The following is a 22,635-nucleotide window of genomic DNA, read 5'->3' as shown; positions in this document are numbered from 1 at the left end:
TCAGTATAAATTTGAAAACCGAATAAATCACGGAATAATGTAGATAGAGAGGTACAAATTGACACACATGCTTTGAATGACATGGGGTTTTATTAGAACCAAAAAAATACAAAAGTTCAAAAAATGTCCGACAGATGGCGCTTCATCTGATCAGAATAGCAACAATTAGCATAACAAAGTAAGACAAAGCAAGGATGAAACTCTTTACAGGAAATGCTCAATATGTCCACCATCATTCCTCAACAATAGCTGTAGTCGAGTCGAGGAATAATGTTGTGAACAGTATTGTAAAGCATGTCCGGAGTTATGGTGAGGCATTGGCGTCGTATGTTGTCTTTCAGCATCCCTAGAGATGTCGGTCGATCACGATACACTTGCGACTTCAGGTAACCGCAAAGCCAATATTCGCAGGTCTGGGGACCTGGGCGGCCAAGCTTGACGAAAGTGGCGGCAGAGCACACAATCATCACGAAACGACGCGCATCTGTCGGACATTTTGTGAACTTTGTTGTTTTGGTTCTAATAAAACCCCATGTCATTCCAAGAATGTGTGTCAATTCTTACCTCTCTATCTACATCATTCCGTGGTTTATTAAGTTTTCAAATTTATACTGACTTTTTGATCATCCGGTATATTGCGTTGGTCGAAAATTCGTAGCGTTCATCCATGAGTTTCAACAGATATACATAAGAGAGGCTTTAGTCCTGAATTATGTATTCTCCTTCAGTATTTAGAACAGTCTGCCAACGGTGGGGTAACTTTTCGATTACGCGACTGTAGAAAAAAAGTTTGTTTTGATGCGAAAAATTTGCCGATGTTCGGGGGGCAATTTGGGTTGGAAAGGAAATTTCTTGAAAGTTGTTGGATAAATAGCGGAAAAGGTGAAAAGCTAGGGCGCCAGGTCAGATAGATAAGATGGGTGTGGAATGACTTCCCAACATAACTCCTGTATAGTGCTTTTTGTCAGCCTAGCACAACATGGACGCGAATTATTTTGGAGTAGCATCACTTCACGCAGTCTCCAGTGTTGACAATAAATATCAGGAGTAACGGTTACATCTCGGGGAAATAATTCGTAGTACAATAAACAGTCGCTTTCCCTCTAGATGCATGTTACTATTTCTTATGGATGGACGCAGGCTTTTGTACGGGAAGTTGTTGCTTTGTTTGTGTCAACCATTCCTTTTTTTTCTTATATTAGCATCAAGACACCAGTTACGATACAGGATAGGAATGGTCGGTGTTGTTCACTATTCAACCGATGATGAGCAAGCAGAGGTGCACGAATGGCCACACTCTGATCTTCGTTATTTTGCCTTAGAGCATGCGATACCCATACACCCGATTTTTGAACCCTACCCACTGCATGCAAATGTAGAACAATGATGCAATTATTACAGTTGACAGCAGTTACCAGTTCTCGAGTACAATGACGTTTATAATTGTGGATTAGTGCGTTTTAACACCTAAGGTCGCCCTGAATGCGGCGATCCTCCTGACAACGAGTAAATCATTTTACTGCCGGGCTCTGTCCTACAGTATTACCCTCACACGCGGCGCAAATTTTTCTGCCTGCTTCCGCAGCTGTCACCCCTCAACCGAACTCAAACAGAAGAATATGTCGTAAATGTTCCGTTTTTCCACTTCAGACTTCATCTTCTAGTGCTCACAGCTCCACTCACAAAAATGTTAGGGTAGTTACTGTTGGTGTAAGACTAACATTAGTTTGCGTTTGTACTCACCCACAGTCGACTGGTCCACCAAGTCACTGCCTCAGGATTGGTGAAGTCGACAACACCGGTGACTCCATGGTACCAGCGCGTGATGGTGCTGCCGTTCACGTTGGACACAAGGTAGCCCTTCTCCACGGCTTCCGAATAGTACGGCTCGCAGCCTCGGTTCAGAAATGGATGAACCCACAGCGTCACGCGGAAGCCCAGAGAGTGTAACTCATCTGTGAGAGCCCGTATGTCCCGGAAAAGGTTTGGGTCGAACGTGAGACTGCCGTAGCAGGTCTCCCAAATGTCGTCTATTTCGATGTTGCTGTTCTTAAATCCATTGGCGATTATCTCGTTGGCCAGGTCCCTCACTAAAGAATCGTTGACGCCGATGTCGTAGCGCGCCAGTGTGGCCCAGACCGGGTGAGTGACCATGCGCTCGTCTGGGACTCCCGCCGGCTTCCACAGGTACTTCTGGACTGCGTGTTCGTGGGCCTCCCTAGCGTTTCCGAATGAGCAGATATCCCACTGTAAGAGGTTGTCTGGTCGGTCTTCTGGGTAGGGACTCTGGTTCTTGGCCGTGAAACATAATGCATCCGGTGACTGATCTGTGTTTTGGTCAATAAAAAGGGGAACGTTGGAATGGACGCGTACGAATCTTCCGTCGGAGAACAGCCAGTAGCGTGCAGCGATGCCTGCATACTGCGTCTGGTTCGTGACGAACGCGTAGTTGTCATACTTTCTCTGCTCAGTCAGAAAAACCTGTTTGGTAGACTCGGTACCGCCGTAAATGTGGCTGGTGAGGTGGTTCTGGCAGCTTTTGAGAACCGTCTTGGGTGTGTTCACCCACTGATAGACACCGAGGCAACGGCCAGCTCTGTCTTGGCGCTGGATGGTGATATTGCTGTTACCAAAGTCAAACACTTCTCCATTAGAATATCTGACATGGCGTGGTGTGGAAGAGCGACTAGTGCTGTCTACTGGGATGTACGCCAGTTGGATTTCAAGACCATCTGCAACATACATATGAACAGAACAATATATATATCGTCAGTGGAGGTGCATAATGCAGGTACTGAAAACAAATACAAAAAAAGCCGTCTGTAGAATACTGAAACAACAAACCTTTATTAAGGGGAACACACCCTGCCTATCTAACCCATGTTCATTTAGGCAAGTATTTGACCAATTTCTGAAAAAAAGTATTTGATGCAGGACCTTAGTATTTTTACTGCACGCTACATGATGCCAATAGAGTCAACTGTACTAAAATATACTTTATCCATTTTATAGTTGTTAAGAAAAACTTTTTTAAATTTAATGACAATAAATATTGAGTTTTTTCTGCAGAAAATATTTTTTTGTTAACTTCCTAATGGGAATTAATGAATGTAGTACCAGAGATGGATTTGTATGTTATTCAGAGTCTCTGAAAATTTCATTCATTTATCTATGATAGTTTCTAGTATAATGTGGCATATGAACTGAAAATTTTAGTTTGCTGGAAATTGACTTTAAAGAAAAAACTTTTGAAATTTGTTGCTTACAGTAATTAAAAGTGTCCTGCTGCATATAACGGCCCTTCTTTGGCCTCTAGCAGGTCTTCCAGCTTCCTGGATGTTTGTCTTGCTTTCTTGGTCATATTAGATGCAGACCTGTCTGCATCGGCTATCCTCATTTCATCGCAGTGTTGCAGCCCAGTGATCATATTTTCACCAGGATTCATTCCCAGCTTTTTCAGTACCCAACACTGTCCAGTATTAACGCAATTGAATGTAATAACAGCATAATGAACTCCTAGTTTCATTGTACACCTGCCTACAAATACAGTTTTAGGAAGGCGGTTCCAAATTATGCTGTTGAAACATTCATTTGGGTTCTATGTCTGCCCATGCAGATATTTCCTTAGGAGGTCAGGACGAGCCAAGTCTCAGAAAATAGCAGCAGGAAGAGAATGCTGGTGAGAATAAGATTCTCCAGTTGCCTGAGCCCTATTGTGTTTGCACCACGAATTTTCTCCTGATGGACACAATCCATGACATGGCTTATCATGAGTAGAAGACTTATGGAAGAATATGGCCCAAACATCTCTCTTCATTGCCGCCAGATTTTCTTTATTTCTCCTAATTTCCTGCCCATTGTATACCTGCAAGTTTTCTATTTCAGTTTTAGTTAACCGACCATGTCCAGTCAACAGTTTTCCATCTTCTAATTTTTTTCCTCTTATATCAACAGTTATTTATCTCAGCCTTGTTCCCAAACGTTTTTGAACATGGCCTAAACATTCTATTTTTCTAATAATGACATCTCCATATGGCTTAGAGTTCACGACAATGTCGTATGACTTACTGTAACCGTCGCCCAAATGTTTTGTGTACTGTACGCCGCTTGTTTCTGCGGAGCGATGAAATATTTATTGTACTACATGAACTTCCATACCACCACTTGTTCCTCTAAAATTAGCCACACAATTGTGTTCTTTATGTTCATTGAATTTACAGCATTTGCAATATTTAGAAATTATCTCCACATTTACCACTTTACTGGTGTCTACATTCGTAGCAGTCACTACTCCATTCAGAGAAGTATGTCCTCTTTTCTGCCAACTTCCATCAAGTGCAAGTGCAATTTCCGAACATCCATCATTTTCTTCCATTGCTTTCCTAGCAGCCAGTTTCATGCTTTCCTCACTGACCTCACATACAACTTTCTCTAATATTGCAGTCAGTTTTTCATACTTATTTAGTAGATGATGTAAGTTTATCAGTGAACAAAATGATCTCCCAGCAGCCATGTCCTTGCCACTGGATCGTAAGGCATCCACTAATATAGTATTTATTTCATAAGGGCCACTTGCACTTGGTTTTGAAGAACTCATAAATGAAATCACAGCTGAGCATTTAGTGCAAATTAAATCCAAAGTAATTGCTATGCCTTTTCTCCCACTGGCACTCACACTAATTTTCACACTCTGTGACTAACCGCACTGTCTACATTGTACAAATTTAGAAATTACATCTGATAATATTCTCAAATTTGTTATAATGTTACTGCACCTCTTGTCACTTACAGTAAATGCATTGTAACTCTCTTGAAATGGTGAGAGCTTCTTTGATGATGCACTTGTTGAAGAATTACAATTAGACACATCGTTGCCAGGCGACATAACATCTTGTACAGAAAGCTTTCTAAACGTGTTTCCTCTAAATTGTCGTTTCTAAAATTCCTTTAAGTTTCGTCATCTTCAATAAACACAACAAAACACACGTAAACAAGCACTGCAAACGTAAGTATAACAACTACACGCAATCACACTTGAACAAAACTAACAGCGTGTTTGAAAGCGTATTGTTTACAAACAGCAGAAACAAAAGAATACCGACCATTGCACTACAAAAAAATGGCTCTGAGCACTATGGGACTCAACTGCTGAGGTCATTAGTCCCCTAGAACTTAGAACTAGTTAAACCTAACTAACCTAAGGACATCACAAACATCCATGCCCGAGGCAGGATTCGAACCTGCGACCGTAGCGGTCCTGCGGTTCCAGACTGCAGCGCCTTTAACCGCACGGCCACTTCGGCCGGCCTTTGCACTACAAGGATAGCCAATACACTCGGGAGTAAACAAAATCCCTAACGTGCAATGTGGGGGATACAAAGATCTAAAATATATACAGAAAAGAGGGTGACAGAAACGTGGGCGTGGCACATAAACACATGTGGTAGAAAAATGCTCTTTAAATGCTGGAAAACTTTTTTTTTCAGAAAAATCGTTTTCAGAGTACTTAAATAAAACATTAATCTATCGAAATATTACGAAAACCAAAAACCGATTATTTTCCACCTGAACCACGGTGTGGTCCCCTTAAAGGAAATCGTTACCAAAAGTACCTTATTGTCCACTCACTTGATTACGACAACAAGTTACAGTACTTTCACAGTTTTCATGTCACTGGTGTACAAGTAGAAAAACTAGGGGTATTATAAGTTGGATGCACCTCGTATGGTAGAAATTCAATGTTACTCTGTAACACACGACTAAAAGAGCCTGGTGGCGTTCAAATGTTCAAATGGCTCTGAGCACTATGGGACTCAACTGCTGAGGTCATTAGTCCCCTAGAACTTAGAACTAGTTAAACCTAACTAACCTAAGGACATCACAAACATCCATGCCCAAGGCAGGATTCGAACCTGCGACCGTAGCGGTCTTGCGGTTCCAGACTGCAGCGCCTTTAACCGCACGGCCACTTCGGCCGGCCTGGTGGCGTTGACCAGAGTTCCTTGCGATAGATACTGAAGTGAACAACACTGAGATACATCCTTCGTTCTTGTAATCGGCCAGTTCCTAACATGCGCTATGTCTTTCATTTTACCCCTTCCCCTCCGTTCTCTTGCAGTTCTCCTCATTCTGTGCTGCTTTCCTCTTTGCTACTGTTGACGTGCAAACTGCCTCTGTAGACTTTCACCTGTAATTTTAATCCTATTTCTGTACTTGCTGCATTTTAGTGACACTCGTCCGTTGTTGTCTCCGTTCGGGCGCTAAAGACTACACTGTTGAGCGCCCATAACACCATGTCCACCATATCCATCCTCCATCCTTGGTGCAGTGAACAGATATCATTCGAAGGACACAAAATAGCTATTTTTGTTGCAGAATCCACTCTCAAATTGTTTCAGAAACTGTCGATCCACAATATAGTCTTCTTCAGATAGTTCCACAGATATAATGTCTCACCTCTGAGAAATGAGTCCCCCATTTTTTGGATTCCCTCACACAGTGATGTAAATCCGTCGAATAAGAAACTCATTGAACATTGAGTTTAAAATCCGTCCTTTCTTTATGGCACGGTAATAGGGGAGCTGGAGTGATTCCTACATATATGCAAAATACTGCTTTCCATCGTCTCGAAGGAAACTGTTTAACGTTCCGTCATCCAGAAGAAGAATATAAACATGTAATAAAAAATAGTGCCATGTCGTCCAGAGTGTATATTTCGATCTAAGTTGTGAGTCATAACATGATTTTTCATAGACTAGTTAATACTCATACATAATATTAGTTTTTACGGAGTTTTCCACTAAATATATTTACGTTTAAAAATTCACTCTATGTATGTTTCTGGCTCGCAAAATTTGAAGAGCAGTTGGTGGAGTGACCTGAAATTTTGGCAAAACGCACATGTTTTTATACCTGAAATGTGACCTTATTAACTGTTTTCGAAAATCAAAGTGTGAATTACGTTTATTCCCATTGTTACTTTCAATTCAATTTATTTCTTTTGTTTCGGATGTGATTTTATGATCTGTTTTCGAAAACCTATTTTATTTCTTTCGTTTCTTTCCAGTGATCGTTTTCCTGTTTCTGTGGGCAATATTTCGAGTTACACGGGTTGGATAGGCAGAGAAAAGTTGTTGTTTCTGATTACATTGGAGTGCGTAATCGTTTGCTGGACTAATTTCAGTATCTTTGAAGTGACTTGATTATCTGTTTACGAAAAAACGACATGTGGGTTGATTCGATACCTATTGTTATATTGAATTCAATTTATTTCTTTTATTTTGTTTTCGAAAATCTAGAAGCAGCGAAACGAATTATCGACGTCATGCATGGCTGAGCGGCCAGCTGGTAGAACTGTCCACGTACACGCTATGAACGTTATCATTGTAAACGGATTCGAATCTGACATAAACATCCATTGACTCCTTTACGAACTTTACTGTCGTAGCGGATTTTTCCAACGTAATTTCTGAAATCTCTCGATGTTCCTACATTACCGTCACATGTTCTGATTATGAAACTTCAAGTGACGATTTTTCTACTTCGAAACATCAATCTGCCGATGTTATGAAATGGCACACGATTAAAAAATTGGTGAACAATGTAACTGATACAACGATTCTGATCGGATCTCAAAAAAGTGAAAACCTTCTGTTTCCTCGAATACCACCCATTGCGACCGACATGGCGTTTAAAATGACTTTAAATTTCAATACGTATTCGCTATAACTATCAATATAGGGCAAGGATAATCTTTGCCCTTGCACCATTTGATGGCGGAAAACGATAGCTTCTCCCAAGAGCAGTTATACGTTGTAATTTCCTGAGACGTCTGATCTTCATGTTTCTACAGAAAGCTGACAAAGAAAAGGTGTAATCAGTTCCCTAGCTTTACAGTAACAAATGACGATATTTTAATTCCTTTCCTTTTAATTCACATAGCCATAGCACCTCCAGGCAAGAGATTGAATAGAATTATGTGTTTTCTCGGTGGTTATATGTCCGATAGACTATATTTCATTTGCTTTTCCATTGGTTTCATATTAGCTTGAGCCACAGCGAAGTGTGACTGGGTTTAGGTAATGACTGAACTTTTTTCTAGGATTGTATATCATAGATTTGTGTTTTAATTGCAGGTTGAAGATTAAAAAATAGCAAAAGTCACATGCTTTTCGCTAGCAGATTGTTTCAGTAATTAAATTTAAAAAAAGGATTTGTAATGTAAGGGCTGTAGAAGCTACACACCGTATTTAGTTCCGAAATCTATTAATAGACATCGACACTAGCAGGGTGTCGATATAGGTGTGTGGACACAGTGTTCACAGAGTGTCGCAGCTAACGTGAGCAGTGAGTTAGCTCAGAGGTGTGACTGTACACAGTATCCGCAGACTCACCTTCGTTGGACACTATCAGGATCTCTCCGCTGTTCTCGTCGTAGCGGGTGCTGAGGCTGGACGCTTGTGACGCCCCCAACATCCCCAGCAGCAGCAGGGACACCGCCCACACAGCTGCAAATGGGAAGAAACGGAATGAGAGTCAGAGAAGCAAGACTGCGACAAGTTACGTAGTCATAAAGCGCGTCTTGATGCATCGAGCGATAGTATCCCAAATGGCTAGATCACTGTTGCGGCCAACTGATAGATTCTGTTGTTTCACTCTATCTCCGTAGGTATTCCTGAGCGAATGTTCATTTCTTCCGCCTGTCCCTATCCAACCGTACATAGCTCGGGTTCTGATTCAAACAAGGGCCTGTCCTAATAGTAACATTTCCCTATGTTGGAAAGCACGTGTCAAGGCATGTGGAAACTCGACAGCTGGAAAGCCTCTTTTAATAGTAGTAATTAATGACATCGTCGTTAAAGAGTGCAACACATATTCTAGAGGAGTACAACAATAGCTGTATGGTTGTTCAGATATAGTCTCATTTATTTCCCTAGATTAATCTACACAAACGCCAAAACGTTTCTTCGTCACTTTTGCCCAACCCCAGGGTACCCAACGTTTCCAGTGACCAGATAAGATCATCTCAGCTGTTGGCAACAGGAACGTGGCCCGATGCACAGATGGTAATTTTATCACTCCACAAACTAATGGGTTATAGTTAAACTTGTTCACAATATGTTTTCAGCTGAACACATAATATCACTGGTGCGTTTTATAGTAAAAGAGAGCTGATTAGTACTTCAAAGAATCTATTTGCCATTAGCCATATCTATTAATAATAGTGCTATTTGACGATCAATTCCCAATTTTGAATAACACGAATTACAGACATTATAGGTGGGCCATTGTGGTCTACCCATTTTTCTGAAGGCGTACTTCACATTCAATTTTTTTTCCCTGATATAAATCAACTGTTATAGAATTAGGTGTAGAATTTAGACGGCGTATGCGACCAAATTATTGACATTCAGATAATTTCCCCTTTTGACGTAGCGAAAATTATATAACATTTAGAAAAAACTACTGGTACATATAAATATTAGTCCATTTGCATGTGATTAGTGTTGAATACTAAGTCAGTCTCTGACTGATACATATAAGATATACGATTCGGTAGCACGGTACCTTTTTCAGCTGTTCCTTTTACCGGATCAATCCTTTAATATTTGGAATCGTCTCATTTTCACTTTGGCTCATGACCATTAAATCTTGACAGTATGTAGCAAAATGAGATACAAGAGATAGACGAAATGTATAGAAGTACAGGCGACAGGAGCTCACCTTTAGCCATTCCAGTAGTCTGTGGAATGTACAATTCGGCTGGAGTCTCTCCTCAAACTGATGAACTGCATACGATGCAGGCGTATATATACCAATGCAGTATCTACTACATACGCTCTTGACTCATGAACTATCTGACTGATATCAATCAGTCACGCTAAGAGCCGTAATTATCTGATATTAATGTAGCTTCAAATGGTTGCATTAGCTAAGATAACATACTTGCCTTCAACCCAAACTTCACACTGTTGCTAATTCAAGTTTTCACACAAATGCTTTAAAATTAACAGCCAATGGGAGATACAATTATTTATAAAAATTTTAACATGAGCATTCGGAATGCAACACACATTCAGTTTAATAGTACAAACATTTACACTTAACAAATAATTAAAAGAACTTGAGCTGGACAAAATATACGTTTTTTTACAACTGTCTTGAAAGTAAATTCGGCTTTTTCGTATCACCAAGGATCCTGATCTACATTAAGAACAGAGGCCAAAATAACAGCCACAGCGCTACGAAACCATAAAATAAATTTCTGTGAGAAGGGCTTAGTAAAAGACTGAAGGCTTTTGAGAATGGCATTCAATACTTAGTTACATGCAAGAAATTGTCTACTTCCTTGAAACAAGGAATACTGGCAGGACAACATTCACCATCCACAGCACCCGAAATAGAAATTGTGTCAACTCACAAGACGCAACCCTCAACCACGGAGGCAGAGGGAAACCGTCATTCTTCTTATGGTGTAGCCACTCCAATTACAGGGTGACCCATATAAACCTATACTGGCTGAACGTCGTAACGTCCCTCCGAAAGGTCGCTGAAACGGGAAAGTTGTTTTCATCATACCAGTAGCTCTTGATGAATCAGAAGTGCCTCCCGTTTTTGGCACGTTGATTTATGTTTCTGCGAATGATGTCCTCTGTACTATGCAATGCCACACTTCCCAGGCTCATGTTCGTTCGGTCGCGGTTTGTGACGTCTATGAGACGTCTATGAGAGATATTGTCGTGAAAACGTATTGGAAGAAGAACTTGTTTTTTACGACCTAACGGGCATACCGGAGAGAATTCAGAGTGCGTGATGTTCCAACAAAGGCAACTGTTTTATCGACTGTAAAGAAGCTAGAAACAACTGGTGTGCTAAACAGTGACAGCGCTAAACGTATACCATCACAGTGTAGACGTTATTAATAATGTACGAAGACACTTCGACAAGTCTCCAAGGAAATCGTTGTGCGATTGAGCCAGGAGACGCTCATTTCATATGGCACATGTCAGAGAGGTGCAAAGAAATCTGCACTGCGACCGTACAGAGTGTACAAGATGCAAGTTCTGTAACAAACGGATCGTAAGAAAATCACGCATTGCTGTCGATGCTTTAAGGGATATCTTACTCAATGTTCAGGCAGTTACTCCTTAACTTGGTTTATAAATGAGGCATGATTCCATCTGTCAGGTTCGGTCAACACACAAAAAAGCGGATACTGGGCTGGCGTAAGCCCCCACATAATCCACAAAACACCACGGCACAATGAAGAAGATCGAGTGTGGTATGCGGTGTCAGCTTCCAGGATTGTTCTCTAAATTGTCTGTGATACGACGGTAGACACTACAGTTTATACGGGCATCTTCTATACATTTATGGAGCAGCTCAATTATGTCGAACTTCCATGCAGGTTATTTCCGACACGATCGAGTAAAGTGTCATAAGTCTAACACTTCCACGCAAAATGACCCTCTGGGCTTTTTCTTTATGGTGGTATCTTAAAAGCTGAGTGTACCACTACAGACCACGGACGACTGCGGCAGTACGTGAGGACGTTACACACGAAATAAGCATCAATGGCTAAGATACACTTCACAGAACATCGCGGAATATGTTGAAACGGTTACAGCTGTGCATTGTTGCTGGCTGAGGACACTTCCAACGCTTTCTATGACGGCATTGTACGTAATCTTCCAATTGCGAAATATCATTTCCCTAAACTGCATATGTGTCCCTTTTACGTCCAGATATTATGACTCCCTAAAGTAGTTCAGGTTCGTGTGGATGGACGGTGTAACCCGATGACTCGACATCTGTCCTAAGTAGGTGATCCCCATCACCATGCGGAACAGCCAGCACGACAAGACCTCAGAGAGGAGCAGTGAGAATCGGTATGAGCGCACACACGGCACAGTCCAGTCATCAGAAAGCTGGCTGTATTTCTTCACTACTAACACTGTCCTAGTCCACAACTTTTACATTTTCTGTTCGAGAATTAAACTGGGACAGTGCATCTGCATGTTACGTTGTAAAGCAACATTACTGATATTGCTTTGTTTACTTCAATTTGATTTCCTTTGACTGTCATGACACTAACTTGGGCGCCATCGATGGCTTTGGGGTTTGTGAGGAATCTTTCCATAAGACTCTGCTATTGTACTCACAGAAGGCTTCAAAATTTTCTTTTGGACCGCCAGAACGGCTTCATTCGGCGTCCCTCTAGGAATAGTCTTATGCTTTGTTTTACTTCTGCTTCCTTAACTGCTAACTTAACTTCCTTATCTACTAACTTAACTTACAGCAACTGTGTACCACGGTTGGTACCGCCCATCATGAGTTATTTTATTACGTAGCTATCCAGCACTTTGCCATCCGCTCTCTTATAACTGAATCAAAGGTCATCTACATGTTCCTGCCCGCAGGAAAATATTTTAAGTTACTCTTTGCGAAATGACACAACTTTCTCATTATCTAGCTTACTGAAGAAACAAATGTTTCTGTTGGTTTTCGTACCATTTTTACTTTAATAACCATTGCTCCTGGTAACCGACATCATTTTCAATCAGTCCATCATAAAAGGGCCGTATCTGTGTGTAATTATCAGAACTAATATTTTACCACCAAGAATGGTCTTCCTAGGTGGTAGTTCCTAGTGGTTTTCAGCGAAGGCAATCGCAGAATGGCTAGTCATGCCCATCGTTACTCTAAGTACCATATTTTTTACTCTTATCACTCTATTTGATCGTTGTACGTTTAAAGTCTCCTCCAATAATAGCACATATTAGTGATAATTATTTCGTCCATAAAGAGTGACATTATGAGGATTGATAATTAAATATAGAAGGAAAAGATTTCCTCGTCAATTGTTTTTAATGTACCAATCATTACTTTTCTGATTGGGGTCTGCTCGTCGATAGAAGCTCCCAGTTATGTTTATGCTCACCCTTGATGTTGAGTCTAATGAAAACAGTTGTATGGTACCCCTTCTGTTCAAGCCAGATTTGATTTCCTTATGTTTCAGTCTTACAATTTTGAATCGCATCTGCAGGTATCATGTGGCACTCAGTGAGTAAAGCGATACTGGAGAACACTGAGAGTAGGGAGTAAGATTTCAATTCCCACGACGGCTGAAGGAGTCGGTGAAGCGTAAGGCGTTGCCAGTGGACCATGGTGCCACGCCCTGAAGCTAGACACGTCAGCAGTGAAGTGCGAAGGGAAAGCACATTTGTTCTGGCGCTAAGCAAGTAATCTCGTTTAACAGACGTTTGCTAACAAATGTAGCTTTTTCCAGTAGTGATAATATGAGGGGCCTGCAGATCATCAGTACTTTCGTGAAATCTATTGCCTTAATAAAAAAATTAATAATATTTCTGCTGACAAAAAAATGTGCAAACGACTACGAAATAACACAAGTATAAGTACGAGGTACAGGCTGCGCGCCATAGTCCCCAGTCGCCAATGGAATGCCTTCAGATCTAGTTTGTCGTAAGACCATGCTCTCAGTAAATAGTTAGTTTCAGTTAATCATTGTTAACTGTGTTTATATTATCAGTTCATGGTGGTTAGTAAATAAATAAATCATGACATCACATTTGAACATATTGCGAATAATATAGCTTCCCGAATCATCACTCAGAATCACAGGAAGTAGAATCGCACTCTACAGAGAATCCGACGTCGCTGGTACTGCTTCTGCGATCGACATAAACATCATAAACTTCGAGAAAACAAATAGAAAGAATCCTACACGACAACTTAGTAGGATAGTACAAGCATGGATTGTCTCAGTCTCCGCAAACTCTGATGGAAAAGCACGGTCACTCAAACTGTACGCCTCTTACACTATCCTCTACGGACTCACTGGCTAAATTGAGACATTTCTGGAGCTTTAGTACAAGTGGTGGAGGGGAGGGGGTGGGGGTTCTTGCACAGTCTCGCATGTTGCTGTGATTTCTGCCTTGGTGGACAGGAGTTTACTGTCTGCTGCAATAAACACGTCACTTCCAGTACGTACAAACCTATACACTGAGTAAACATTTATATCAGCCAAAATAATTTCATCGCAGTCGTATTGGAATTATAGCTAGCTTTCAGGATCTAATACTAGGTGAGCACCACTGCTTCGTAGGACTGTTCCAAACTCTGGGACTTCACTGCATCTATATGTCCGGTTGACCACTAGTATTTTAAAAGTCTCATCTTTGTGGGAAAGAGTGATGCGTCTCTTTGAACATCCCACTAACGCCTCAACGTTTCTTGCATGTATAGGATGAATAGCCGCCTGAGCTAAAGAACCCCATATGTATTCCGTAAACAGTCGGCCACGTCACAAAACATCACCTGACTTTAGTACATCCCTGACCCATTCAGGAGCATCCAGCAGCTCTAAAATATACCACGTGAGTCTAGGAATACGCAGCCTAATTTCTCACAGAACCTTCGAAGCCTCAGTTTTATGTGTACCATTCGGTTCACAGTCAGAAGATCACAGTCACTTCATGGGACACTTCTGCCGATTGTGAGTCCCGTGGAACCGTTATGAGCTGCTTGGTCTTCTCTGTTACTCAGTGGGATGAACCGTAGAGCCAATCATCCCATCGTACGTTTCAACGTGAACCATGTTTCGCAATGGACTGCTACTTTTTCCCGTCAGTGGCTTTCAGAATGGTCACTTCCTCATGTAGGATCAGACTCCAAGAAACACACACACATACTGACGTTGCTTCCAAGAACGCCCACCCATCCCCGGGGGCAAGAGGGAGGGGCCACAACACTCCCCTCCCCCCCCTCCCCCCGTAGCTGTCGCGTAAAGGAAATAATTTAGTGTTGTCAGGCGTTTATCTTTCAAGAGATTTTTAACGCAGTCGGTACTGGGACTTTCTTATGGGTACTTACAGGATGGCATCCCTTCCAGAATATTAAAAATACTCCATACGCGCTGGTGTAGAGCTCCCCCCTTCCCCCTTCAAACAATCGTCTGGATTTCCTCATTTCCTTCCCACGCCTAATTTCTCTAAGTATTTGCGTACATGTCGACAACAGGCACACACCCTTTTGTGTTTCCTTCCCATGATGCTGGATGCAGCAGTCTTCCCTAGATGTAAAGTTTGTATTTCGGTGACAGACAGCATCCCCAATATGTTAAGACAGGTAATACACAGCTCTCGCTGGACTGTGCCTACCGATGATAGATGTAGGAGGAGAGGGGAATTACAAATCACATCACTACTTTTTCTGCCATGATGTGTTTTTAAATACTATATGATCTTGCCAGTGTCATCTTACGTTTTTAACTGTCCCACCATCTGCCTGCTTCGTATTTTGAATTTCCTACCGCCACCAGTAACTCCGATTGTGGTGGCGAGTAGTGTCGGAAACTTGAACTATGCACTAATGTCCATTTGGGTAAACTACTGCAACTTGATAAATGTTTTTGTGCACACTTTCACATCATCTGTAGTTGATCCCTTCATTCTTTCCACTGCACCCATAATTTGTTGATGTCACTTATTGCCCGCCATAATCACGTGAAACCACGTTTGTTGGCAGCAACAAATAAACGAAACAGAGAAATACTCTTCTGTACAATTTTTTTTATTTGCAGTACTTTTATAATCAAACAGATGAATCAGGTGCACAAATTTAAATCTGCACATACATATGTGGAACATATCTTGGCAGGTTTATCGGTGCCGACTGAACGCCGTGCCATCCCCTGCTAGTAGCGGTACTGTATGGGGTGTGGAGGGTGTGCGTTCACTTTCTGCCGGCTGTTGTCATTTATATACAAAGAATTTTAGTTATCTTTACATTAATGAAAATGAGAGGTGATATCTAACATCTCCGGGAATATGATCACTTTGCAGGTAAATAAACGAGCAAAATTGACAGATCTTTACTTAGCTGAATTTATGACATTTTCTACAATATTGTACCAAATATGAACACTGTAATATCATTTGTGAGTAGGAAGAAGACATGCGTGCAACGAGCGGCCACCAACCACTGCAGTAGAAGATGGTGATATCCACCCTGGAGCACAGGGCACATGTCATCTGCGGTGAAGAAAGCCTTCCAGATGAACTACAACATCTATAGGAATTGTTCCACAAAAATTGGTACAGCGAAGCCTGAGCCGCGCTCAATCCCAACTATGCGTTTCGTGAACTTGGCTATCTGTGTTTGGTTTCCCGCCCCTGTTGCGGTTACATCGTGGTCCTTCTTCCTGCTACGTGTGGCAGCAGCGATGTGTATCGATATTTGCGCAGTTTACCATCTTTGGTTTGGTGCATATAGTTCCCGGCTAGGGGGTCTGGAGGCAGTCGGTCGGTTGTTGCGGATGAGGGAAGTTATCTCCGAGTAGTGCAGTCGGCTGGGGCAGCTGGCTGTCCGTGTGCAGTGTCGGAGCGTGTATGGAGCTGATCGATCGCTACGAGCTTCGTGGTTCACCGACTCAGGACATCAAAGTTTAGTAGTGGTTTCAACTACCCAAGCCACGTCCATTCATGTTGTGATGGTTCGTTTCGGTGGTTTACTCTTGGGGAGGTTTTCCTGTGAGCAACACCGAGTGTTTCTACTACTGAAATTTAGCCGCCGTGCAGTGCAATTAACTATTTTGGTCGACTACGGTTTGAGTGCACCTGAGTAATTTTCGGTCTTGTGGCCTCAGTGTTCTGGTTACCTGCCATGGGCGCTGTCGTAAATTCAGGCAGTGTTCTTTTAAGTGAATTTAACTATATTATCATGTTTCAGACTCAAGTGTACCAGCGGAATTTTCTGCCTAGTGGCCGTTAGTGTTCCAGTTACCAGCCCTTGCCACTAACGTAATTTCAGGCGGCGTCATTTCCTCACCTGTTGTCGCTGTCCCACATGGTGTGTAATTTTGACAGCTAATGCATACTCCATTGTGGATTATCACGTTTGTAACCTTTCCGGTTTGAGTTCTTATGTACTGTTTGACGGAAAACAATTCGTTTTGTTGGTCGGTCCGTGGCTGTCCCCTGGTTGGGTTCCGACGGGTGAAGTATAGTCGGGTTCACCACCTGTCTCGCCTAAGTGAACGAGGGCAGACCGACCTCCCTGGAGGCTTCTGAGTGCCACCGGTGTTTGATTATCTGTTGTCAGCTACTTTAAATTTAAGGCTTAAGGTTTTTTATTTTCTTAAAAATTTTTGCAAAATTTATTTTTAAATTTATCTTTCAAGCTTAAACATTGCGGCTTCTGCCTTTAAGAGATTATGGTAATATGTTTTAAAATTTTGAAACTTAATTGTGGCCTTCAGCCATTGGTTTTGCACCTTGCATATGTATGTTCTATCTACGTAGCCTTAAGGCTTTCCACGTAGCCGCGATATGGCTTTCTTATTTGATTGCCTCGTTAATTGCATTTTAATCTTGTTGATTTTTAAGATTTCTTGTTGTTAAACATTCTGGCATTCCGCCTTTAAAAGTCGATTGTAATATATTCTGAAATTTTGAAATTTTATTGTGGTCCTCAGCCATTGTATTTTACTTTTCATATTCTGCCCAGCTGGCTTAGCGGGCGTATCAAAGCCCAAATTAGTGCAACACTCAAGAAGAGACAAGCTACCCGAAAGCGGGAAGAGGAAGAAGACAATGAACTCGTTTTCCTTTCGTACCTACGACCGGTCCAATCCAAAACTGAGAAGCTACTCGGAAAGCCAAAGATAAAAATCGTCGTCCGACCACCGCCGGAGACGGAGTGTGCATTGACTCTACGAAAGACTAAAATTTAACGTACACAGCATCGCCTGCGAATGTGGCCAACAGTAGATCGGACAAACGCGGCGCTTTATTTTCAAACGCTTGCAGGATCACATCAGGCATGTGTGAGTGGGATATATACACAAAAGTTCGGGGTAGCAGAGGTAAACCTGAAGGAATACCACAACTTTGACTTCTAGATCACCAAGCTGCTTTGCGACCGGATATTGGGACGGCGTCATAAAGGAATCCATTGAAAAACGGGTTCAATTTTATCAACAGAGATGAAGGATACCAAGTGCGGCATGGAAATCGGCGTTAGCGGTATTACGACTTCCATGTCCCAAGAAGCGGCCGGAATGCCCACACAGAGATGCGAACAGGGCGCCTCCTATTCCTACCACTGCAGTGTTGCCTATCTCCTCAGCCGTACCACGTGTGTGTGGAGGGGGAAGGGATGCACTGCACGTATGTAAATACCCCAGCAATCGCATATCTCGTCACTTAGCCAGAACATTATGAATATGATACACATGGAAACACCGCAGTGCTTAACCCGAGAGCTTCCCACAAACTTTAGCATACGTTTACCTCACTTATAATAGCGGAAGTCGTAGACAACCAACATATCACGTCTCCAGTTGACACAGCTAACAATACTAACATTTTGAGGTATACCAGTCAATGCTTACCAGCATGTGGTGGATGTGCATGTTTAAGCATATATATTAGGCATATATCCTGCACTCATCTTGATCCTGACCCAATAATACAAGCTGCTTTCCACCAGCATTCTGTCATATAATCATTTTTAAAGTAAGGTATAGGTTGGAGGAGCACGAGAGAGAGAGAGAGAGAGAGAGACAGACAGAGAAGGTGTGGGAGAGGCAGGGACGCAGAGGTAGAAAAGGGCTGTCTTTACTTGGTATCCTATCACGCTCAGAATGTTACCAATATAAATACTGAGGTCCCAGCGTCTACAGCAACTTCCTTGTGCCCATTCGTTTAGTATGAACATCTCGTCACAGTTAGAGAGTGTTGCCATGATTTATCGTCGACGATACCGCGACGACAAGCACTAACTCCAGGTGAGTCTAGGTAATTTGAGCTTTGTTTGCAACTTGTTCTTAATATTTCGATGATGATCCCTACTGTTCTCTGTTTCTATCACCTGCCAGCCATCCATTCATTTCAGAATAAGTGATGCTCCCTACATAAACAACAATATGCCTTGTAAACTTCGGTTCAGTTCTGTCACTATTATTTCCATACATAAGCTCTAGAATTACAGTTTTTAACAGCGTTTCGTTTGTATCATGGGCTCAAGCATCACGCCCCTTCAGTTCATTATGCTCGTTATTGGGTTTTTTAATTTCTGTGATGCTTTACACATCTTTAACCCGTACACGCTTAGCTATACCACCTGCAGCGTTCTCCTAGATTGTGTCCCACATGGTGCACATCTGATCTGTGATCACTGCGTCATAATCTACATCTAGATCTACATCTACATCTACATGGATAATTTGCAAATCACATTTAAGTGCCTGGCAGAGGGTTCATCGAACCACCTTCACAATTCTGTATTATTCCAATCTCGTATAGCGCGCGGAAAGAATGAACACCCGTACATTTCCGTACGAGCTCTGATTTCCCTTATTTTATCATGGTGATCGTTCCGCCCTATGTAGGTCGGTGTCAACCAAATATTTTTGCATACGGAGGAGAAAGTTGGTGATTGGAATTTCGTGAGAAGTTTCCGTCGCAACGAAAAATGCCTTTCTTCTAATGATTTCCAGCCCAAACCCCGTATCATTTCTGTGACACCCTCTCGCATATTTCGCGATAATACAAAACGTGCTGCCTTTTTTAGAATTTTTTCGGTGTACTCCGTCAGTCCTATCTGGTAAGGATCCCACACCGCGCAGCAGTATTCTAAAAGAGGACGGACAAGCGTAGTGTAGGCAGTCTCCTTCGTAGGTCTGTTACACTTTCTAAGTGTCGTGCCAATAAAACGCAGCCTTTGGTTAGCCTTCCCCACAACATTTTATATGTGTTCTTTCAAACTTAAGTTGTTCGTAATTCTAATACCTAGGTATTTAGTTGAATTTACGGCTTTTGGATCAGACTGATTTATCGTGTAACCGAAGTTTAACGAGTTCCCTTTAGTACTCATGCAGATGATCTCACACTTTTCATCACTTTTCGCACCATTCAGATATCTTTTCTAAATCGTTTTGCAGACTGTTTTCGTCTTCTGATGACTTTATTAGTCGATAAACGACAGTGTCATCTGCAAAGAACTGAAGACGGCTGCTCATATTGTCTCCCAAATCGTTTATATAGATAAGGAACAGCAAAGGGCCTATAACACAGCCTTGGGAAACGCCTGAAATCACTTCTGTTTTACTGGATGACCTTCCGTCCATTACTACGAACTGTGACCTCTCTGACAGGAAATCGCAAATCGAGTCACATAACTGAGACGGTGTTCCATAAGTACGCAATTTTACTGTGAGCCGCTTGTGAGGTACAGTGTCAAAAGCCTTCCGGAAATCCAGGAATAAGGAATGGATCAGAAATCCCTTGACGAGAGTATTTAGCACTTCATGTGAATAAAGAGCTAGTTGTGTTTCACAGGAACGATGTTTTCTAAACCCATATTGACTGTATGTGAATAGACCATTTCCTTCGAGGTAATTGATAATGTTTGAACACAATATACGTTCCTAAATCTTGCTGCATGTCGACGTTAACGATATGGGCCTGTAAATTAGTGGATTACTCCTACTATCTTTCTTGAATATTGGTGTGACTTGTACAACTTTCCAGTCATTGGGTACGGATCTTTCGTCGAGCGAAATGTTGTATATGATTGTTAAGTATGGAGCTAATGCATCAGCATACTCCGAAAGGAACCTAACTGTTATACAGTCAGGACCAGAAGACTTGCTTTTATTAAGTGATTTGCGTTGCTTCACTACTCCGAGGATATTTAATTCTACGTTACTCATGTTGGCAGCTGTTCTCGATTCGAATTCTGGAATATTTATTTCGTCTTCTTTTGTGAAGGCATAATCGTCGCAAAAACATCCTTCAGCGACGCGTGAAAAAAAATGGTTCAAGTGGCTCTGAGCACTATGGGACTTAATATCTGAGGTCATCAATCCCCTAGAACTTAGAACTACTTAGGCCTAACTAACCTATGGACATCACACACATCCATGCCCGGGGCAGCATTCGAACCAGTGACCGTAGCTGTTGCGCGGTTCCGGACTGAAGCGCCTAGAACCGCTCGGCCACACCGGCCGGCGACGCGTGAAAATCTTGCAGTTATTTCGAGGACCCTTTATGACGCCTAGGGAAGTAACTGTATGTATGCGAAACAGATTGCATTTTAGGTGGAAATTGTTATTATTTTGACTTTGTCTCCTTTAAAGAAAATATTTCTCGACCGCTACATCGCAGTATATACTTTTTCTCGCCAACAGAAATCATGACAGGTTTGAAAGAAGGTGAAAGTACGATGGTTCTCAATCTTTTAAACAGGATCGACAATTGGATAAATCTTGCTTCAAATCTCACTATTGTCCAATTGTCAAAGAACTTATGTAGGTTTCTTGTTCCGATGAAGGAATGCTTTGCCAATTGGTAGCGAATCGATAAGGAATATTCCTTTAGCATTTGTGAAGCAGTAGCTGTAATCTATTAGGTACATTAAATCTGTGTTGTATTTGTGTTACTGAATGTTACACCACGACGTCCATTGGTTTTTCTTTTCCGGCAAGAGGTGGTGCGCCCATGTTACAAACATAATTTAACACTGGTCCTCAATATTAAATGAATTATTTTTAGGACAGTCCCAGCATTAAGGAAAAATTCGTGTCTCAAAATCTGTATACACAAGCGCATTATTCATCTTGTACAAAGCTACATCTACATATACCTTCATACTTCACAAGCCACCTTAGGGTGTGTGTTGGAGGAAAATTTGTGTCTCCATTTCCCGTTTCTGGAAAATCCGCTTTTGAATAAGAACCTCTGCAATTTACGTTCATGATCTTTCAGTGAGATACACGCGAGGGCAAACGAACTTTTGGTTACCTCTTGTAGGAACCCACGCTTTCTGAATTTTAACAGGATAACACGTCTTGATGCAGAACGTCTCCCTTCAAGTGTGTGCCACTAGAGGCTGGCTGAGCATCACCGCCGCGATATCGAGCTTTCTAATCAATCTGTAACACGCTGCGCTATTTTGCATCACCTCTATTTCCTCTATGAATCCCATCTAATGCAAGTCCTAAGCGGACGATAAGTATTCAAGTATTGGGTGAAAGAGTGCTTAATAAGCTGTTTTCTATGTTGATTGTTTTAACTTGACGTAGAAATGAATGTCTGTCTGAAATCTGCCTTGTTAGTTAGTTCTATGTGGTCGTTTCACACAAAAATAAATAAAAAAAGGAAGATTAGTGTTCAACGTCCCGTTGATATCGAGGACATTAAAGACAGAGGATGGACTCGGAATGTTTCAAGAATGGGGAAGGAAACTGACCGTGCACTTTAAAAGGAACCATCCCGGCATTTGCATGGGGCGATATAGGGAAATCCCGGAAATCCTAAATACGAATGGCTGGGCGCCCATTTGAACCGTTGTCCTCCCGAGCGTGAGTGCGTTCCACTTTAAATCGCAGCGTACACACACTGCTAGTTATTTTATGGATCTGATAGCTTACAGCGATTGTATACTCGTACATTAATGGATGTTTCAGCCTATTTACATAGAGTACGTTACATTTGTTTATACTGAGGAATAGCCTGCCAATGTCTTCACCAAATGTTGTACTACTGCATGTCTTCGTGCATTTCGGTACAATTTTCAAGCGTTGGGACTTTTGTGTATACAAGAGCATCAATC

The 22,635-nt window shown here is 41.8% G+C and overlaps 1 protein-coding gene across 1 annotated transcript in view; it reads right to left on the bottom strand.

The window, feature by feature from the left end:
• LOC126198816 (myogenesis-regulating glycosidase-like) overlaps nucleotides 1-22,635 on the bottom strand; it is a 297,131-nt gene that overhangs the window by 8,065 nt on the left and 266,431 nt on the right. Inside the window, exon 4 of the mRNA XM_049935387.1 lies at nucleotides 1,744-2,082. Within this exon, the coding sequence (XP_049791344.1) occupies nucleotides 1,744-2,082 (339 nt within the window). The remainder of the gene's footprint in view (nucleotides 1-1,743; nucleotides 2,083-22,635) is intronic.

Source organism: Schistocerca nitens, chromosome 8 (assembly GCF_023898315.1).
Source record: "Schistocerca nitens isolate TAMUIC-IGC-003100 chromosome 8, iqSchNite1.1, whole genome shotgun sequence".
NCBI lineage: Eukaryota > Metazoa > Arthropoda > Insecta > Orthoptera > Acrididae > Schistocerca > Schistocerca nitens.
Note: the sequence above shows the minus strand (reverse complement) of the source record. Positions and strands in the feature narration are given on the sequence as shown.